The sequence below is a fragment of the Lactuca saligna genome, chromosome 4 (assembly GCF_052625555.1).
Source record: "Lactuca saligna cultivar CGN05327 chromosome 4, ASM5262555v1, whole genome shotgun sequence".
Lineage (NCBI taxonomy): Eukaryota > Viridiplantae > Streptophyta > Magnoliopsida > Asterales > Asteraceae > Lactuca > Lactuca saligna.
The window spans coordinates 286,245,673-286,252,653 of record NC_136420.1 but is presented as its reverse complement, the minus strand read 5'-3'; the positions used below and the strand labels follow the sequence as shown (position 1 = coordinate 286,252,653).

The 6,981-nt window shown below is 31.3% G+C and overlaps 1 protein-coding gene across 1 annotated transcript; it reads left to right on the top strand.

Moving 5' to 3' along the window:
• Nucleotides 1-2,440: 2,440 nt before the first annotated feature.
• Nucleotides 2,441-3,103, top strand: LOC145040731 (uncharacterized). Its single transcript, XM_078988637.1, has one exon. It carries the CDS (start codon nt 2,441-2,443, stop codon nt 3,101-3,103), a length of 663 nt encoding a protein of 220 aa, XP_078844763.1.
• Nucleotides 3,104-6,981: the final 3,878 nt, after the last annotated feature.

Genomic DNA, 6,981 nt, shown 5'->3' with positions numbered 1-6,981 from the left:
GTGGAATAGTTGTGTTCCAATTACCATCTTCACTATATATATTTTTGATAACATACATTCATAAATCATAAAGCCTACATGTTAGTCAAAAAACCTCCATTTTCATTTGAATAAAAGAGCTATATTAAAAGCATAATGGTTTCACACTCTTAAACTACCATCTTCTTTGCTAGTAATTACCTTTTTTTTTCTCACTATATCCAAGTTAGTTTTTTTATCACCCAGCTCACCCCCTACAAAAAAATCGCTTTTAACATGTACTTTTGTTGTAGGTCACGAAACATGTTCATAAAATATATCGTGACACTCCCTATAATAGACTTTATCAAAGTGAGCATTCTTCCAAAGTAACCAAACTTTCCAATTGGAAAGTCTAAATGTGAATTTATTCACCACTTTGCAATTTTTATTTTTCAATATATTTGATTGAACTGGAAGACCAATATACATGAAAGCTAAATGTAAGGCGGAACATCCAAGAATAAATATAGTTAGAGAATAAAAACTAGATATCTGTTTTATCTAATGAAACAAAATAAACTATTTGTGAAACATATTTTTTATTAGTTGAGTTATTTTTTAACTAGGTGATGAACACAAGCATGAAGATATTGATATTCAAAAGTCAAAACCAGTTTATTTTTTATTAGTTGAGTTATTTTTTAACTAGGTGATGAACACAAGCATGAAGATATTGATCTTCAAAAGTCAAAACCAGTTTACTAACAATACATAAATAAACATAGTTTATTTATTTATATTAAAAAAACGCAAATACATATTAAAACATTAGATTATCTTAAAAAAACATCAAAATGTTTCTTTTCTTCTTCAAAACATCTTAAAAACTCTTCTAAAGACATAAAAAGAACATTGTAAGTATAGTTTTGTTCAGAATATAATGTTATTGCCTATCTCGTGACCTCAGAAAGTGTTTAGCATTTATTGCCTCAAGTTGTTCCTTTTTCACATATTTGTTGGTATTAAAGTAAAGCTTTGCTATTCATCATCAACTTGATGTGGTGCATTAGTTTCAAATTACAAGATTTCGAAAACAAAGTCACATCGTGTTTATAATCTTTCTCGAAAATTGTGTTAGTTGATATGTTGAAAGAGGGATGACAAGACATAGGGAGAGAACGAGACGGATGCAAAAGAGAGATCAAGATGGTATTTTAACGGGTAGAACGATCTATATTTATATCATACTATATTATAAATGAAACATTTTTCTTTTCACCATATCGATTTGAAACTCTCAAATCTTCATATTTCCATATAATATACTTAATATATTAACTTAAATATGTTGTTAATTATAAATATTGTCATAAATGAAAGTCTTCTTGAATTATCAACATGATATACTTAATTTGTTGACTTCAATATAATGTTAAATGCATAACATATAGTAATATATAAAATAAACTTCAAATATATTGTAAAATTTAAAAAGTAAAGTAAAATATCAAATAAAGTTAAAAAAACCAATGTATATTCTGTAGAATAGTTAAAAGAAAAATATTAAATACGATAAATATAAAAGAAACTAAATCTAAAAGTCGAATTAACTAAAACATGTCCAAAAATTATTTTTTATAATAAATAAAATTCAATTAAGTTGTTTTCAATTTAATTTATAATAATAATAATAATAATAATAATTAAAAATAACCTGAAATTATAAAGTAAATTACATTATATTACAAAAAGTGGTTGGTAATTTCAATAATCATCATGATAAAATTAAAACATTGTCAAAAAATTTGAAAATGATAAATATAAAAATAGTTAATTAAAATAGTTGAGAAATAATTAATTTTAGATCTTGTGGTATACATACCACGAAGCAATCCGTGGTCTAGCTGGCCATGGAAAGTTTTCGTGCACACCACCCCGACATTCGGTGGTCGGGCGTGGTCGTGCTCTTCCGTGCTCCCGACGACGAAATCAAACGGAGAACATAATTGGTTGTGGGTTTATTTGGCCGTTGAACGGCTATTTTGACCGTTTTTTTTTTTCAAACTCAATACACTATATAAATAAATTTTCTATTTTCACCAAAACTTACACCTCATTCTAATCTTCATTCTCTACAACCACAAAACACATATACATGGATTCCACAAAACATATTGAATTTCTAAAAACTTTTGACTCGGATGACGACGTAGAATTCGTCGACACATTCTTCAACGTTGTGCAACATATTCACGACGCAGAAAGTTCGAATGCAGCTCGTACAAGGGCGGTCGTCAATCGTGATCGCCAAGCCGCACACGTCTTATTGGTACGTGATTACTTTGCCGCTAATTATCTTTATAATGACGACTCCTTTGAACGTCGTTTCCGTTTGAATAAGGTTATATTTTTACGTATTAGTAATGCTTTAGAATCTGGTTATGATTTTTTCAAACAAAAACCTAACGCTTGAGGAAGAATGAGTTTTAGTAGTATACAAAAATGTGCGGCTGCTCTTAGGTATTTGGGATACGGTATAGCATTCGATGCATCTAACGAATACTTGAAAGTATCCGAGAGGACCACCGTTGAATGTGTAGATTGGTTTTCTGCATGTGTTTATGAGGTTTTTCACGAAGAATATTTGCGCAAACCTACTCAACGTGATATTGAGGGATTATATTCGACTCATGAAAAGAGGCATGGATTTACGGGTATGCTTGGTAGTCTAGATTGTACGCATGTGGCTTGGGAAAAATGTCCAACTGCATGGCGTGGCCAGTTCACTCGAGGAGATATAGGTGAACCAACTATCATCCTAGAAGTTGTTCATCTCAAGATTTGTGGATATGGCATGTCTTTTTTTAGAGTAGCGGGGTCTAACAACGATCTTAATGTTCTTGGCCAGTCTCCACTTTTCAACGATATTTGGACCGACAAAGCACCTGATATGACGTTCACGGTGAACGGGCACGCGTACAAATACGGTTACTACCTTGGTGATGGGATATACCCGGATTATTCTACATTGATGAAGGCATACTCAGTTCCTCGAAATGAAAAGGCAAAGTTTTTTACAAAAAAACAGGAATCGGCGAGAAAGGATATCGAGAGGGCATTTGGAGTCCTTAACCAGACATGACATGTAGTGAAATATGCTACACGACTCTGGGATAAAGAAGGAATTAAACGAATGGTCCTAGCATGTATTATAATGCATAATATGATTATCGAAGATGAAGGTCTAGCGATTTGCACGTATGATCCGAACGACGTTGTCACTCCAATTAAGGAGTTCGTACCGGGAATGAACGCGATTTTAGAGCGGGTTGTTGAAATTCATAACAATGAAACGTGTTTCAATCTTCGAGAAGATGTCGCAGAACATTTGTACCAACATAGCATTAACGACGATTAGGTTTTCTATATATATGTTTCTTTGTTTTTTTAATTAATGTAATTTTTTTTCTAAATTAACTAAGTAATGTAGTTTGAAGTTGTAATTTTATTTTTATAATTAATGAAACACTAGTTTAAAAAATGAATGCTTTTAATTACAAAAAATGTAATTTTATTGTATTTTTGAATTAAAAATAAATAAAAATAATGATGTGGAGTGGTGTGTTAGTGGTAGATATCACATGTTAGTGGTAGAGGATTGTGGTGCTGATGTGGCACCCACCACATATGTGGTATGTGGTATGTGGTGGGTATAACGGATGACCTTATACACACATAAAGTTTGAATAAAGACCATTAAATAATTTGATTTTAATAAATGTTATTTTATTTATTGTTCAAATTAATTATAATATTACATCAATTAAATGTAACAATTGTTATCTTATGATGAGTTAAGATTATAATATACTTAATTTATTGACTTTAATATAGTTTTATATATATATATATATATATATATATATATATATATATATATATATATATATATATCAAATAAACTTAAAATTTAATGTAAAATTTAAAACCTAAAGTAAAAATATCAAACAACATTTTAAAAAAATTCAATATATATTTTACAAAATAGTAAAAGAAAAAAAATTAAATACGATAAATTCAAAGGAACCTAAATTGAAAAGTTGTAGTATGTAAAAGATGTCCAAAAACTACTTCTTGTAATAACTAAAATCCAATTAAGTTCTTTTCAATTTTACTAATAATAATAATAATAATAATAATAATAATAATAACAATAATAATAATAGATAGATAGATAGAATAACATAAAGTTATAATTAAATTATGTTATATTACAAACAATGGTTGATAGTTTAAATAGTCATCATGATAAAATTAAAACATCGTCAAAAAAAATTAAAATTTGATAAATCATAACAGTAGTTAATTAAAATAGTTGAGAAATAATTAATTTTATACACACATAATGTTTTAATAGAGACCATTGAATGATTTGATTTTAATAAGTGTTATTTTATATATTGTTCAAATTAATTATAATATAACATAAATTAAATATAATAATTGTTATCTTATTGATGAGTTATGAGCATTACAACATTCTTATGGTACACATGCAACCTTAATTAATTCGGATCCAGGTTTTTCTCAAGTTATACATGCATAATAGTTTTCCAAAGCAAAACCCTAATCTAGCATACATATTTTTGAAATTGATAACTAAACCAAAGTTAGAAGAATACATTTTGTTTATTGATTGGTTAATCTTGACCTTCAAGAGCTTAGTACCTCGATTATTGCATCTCTAATGGAGTCACAAACACCAACTAGCAATGGATGAACAAGAGAGAGAGAGAGGATGGAGGGTTATCGAAACCGACTATGGTTCTCTTAGAAGCATACGGGCCGATTTCAACTAGTCAATGGGTCCTTATATAGTTATGCTGCTAGGGTTTAAGAGTGAAACCCTAATTCTTTGCTTAGGCTTAAGCAATCTATGGAACCCTTCTAGAAGGCCCCCTTGGACGAATTCTCTTATGGGCTTTCCGTAGAATTTTTCCACCCCTTCTATTAGGAGTCTACAGCGCAACTTGTAACTAACAATAAATTGCAATATTAGTCCTCATACATTTTATTGGTCTCTTTTGATCACCAAATTAATTCTAAATCAATTTCTAATCAATACTAATTAAAATACTATGATTTCTCAATTAATATATTATTCTTATTATATATTAATAAATCATTTATCAACCTCTTTCTCATAATTCATCATGTCAAGTTGCTATAGTGAATGCAACCTAAAAGGAGCATGCTACTATTGGGTCAAGTGCATCTGAATTATAGTTATGGGCTTAGACACCTAATCCAACTGTCTCCCACTCAGATAAGTCTAATAACTATAACTGTCAATGCCACTTTAAAATCCAATTAGCAATCATAGCTCTCAAAAGTCGTTGTCATACTCTGACCTAGTCAATGACGCGTCCTTTAGATAAGGGATCATATAATCCGCTGTTCTACAAGATATCGAGTGGAAAATAACATGGAACATAATCATTCTCAATGTCCAACAGTTTGTTTCCCGACTTCTGATTTGTTTTACATAGAACTTAATTGAACACATAAATTTAATCCTGACCGGGCCCGACACATAAGTCAACACAAAATCATCGAGGGCCCTGTAACGCCCGGGTTTTCAGGGCTAAGCATTTTTATCAATGTAATAGTCTAGGTCAACTATTGTAACTCTTTTTGAAGTAATAAATATGAAATATTTGAGTATTATGTGAATTATGTGTGTTTATGTGTTTATTATTTAATTATAAATATATAATTAATAAAGAATAAAAATGAGCGTCAAAATTAAAGTGTGAGATAATCCCGATATCTCTTCATAAAGTTGTAGAATATGTCTCAAGGTTTCCGTACATATAAAGAATGCCGAAATCCGAGCTATAACGAAGAAGTTATGGCCCGCCGAAGTTTTACGGCAAAACCGGCACGGCACTGGGAGACGTAAATAGTGAATTTACGATAGAAGACTTTTTAGCCTTAGCAATCTAAACAAAAGTCATAGAATATGTTAAACTAAGAACATCGATAAAAAGAACACCCAAATCTGACTTCGTATGAAGAAGTTATGATTTTTCTAAGATTCGGCTTAGCAGTGTACAGCCCGAAACTCGAATTTTAGTTCGAGCGGTTTTTGGCTTACGCGACCTAAATGAGAGTTGAAGATCTCATTCATAGGAACTCAACGGTAAAAGGACAGACAAAAACAGAGTCCGTATGTAGAAGTTATTAATTTTACGCAGACGTTTAACAGTATAATCTCCTTGTACTGTTAAATTTAAGATCGGTCGAGAATTAGCTGACGGTGTCAAAATGAAAGTTGTAGATCTTATTATTACCTACGCGTGGATATAAAGAACGTCAAAAACGGAGTTCGTATGTGAAAGTTACGGATTTTAGAAGTCGGAAGTGTGCTGTGCGAAAATGGGTGATGTGGCACAATCTTGGCCATTGCTTTCTCCCCAAGGCTTGCCACCAGATGGTGACATGTGGCACCAAGTTCAGCCACATTTCACCCTATAAATACCACCTCTCCCACCCTCATTTTCTTCACACCTTTCCCATTCTTTCTTCTCTTTACTCTCTCTCTCTAGAACCTCTCTCTAGCCCCGAAATCCCCCGAAAAGCCTAGGGAACCTCCCTAGCACGAGGCGGAAGCCCCGGAGTGCTCGAAGGCTCTGAGAAGAAGAGCTTTTCGGCTCGGGAACGCTGCTCCAAGCAAAGCCCGGTTTTCTATAAAACCCGCTGTAAGTGAGCTACGCCTACGCTATTTTTAATATAACTTTTATTTAATTATAGTAACGTTATTAGGAACTTATAATAAATACTTGGGCTATTATTATGGGTTATATAAGTATTTTTTTGACGCTTATATAATAATAATAATGATAGCTAGACTATTAATTAGTCTCGACGAATAATAAACTAAACTCTAGTGGTAATAATACTAGGTTTCGTCGAAGAAAAATTCTTTTTAAGAAGCGAAGCGCTGTCTGAGTTCGGAAT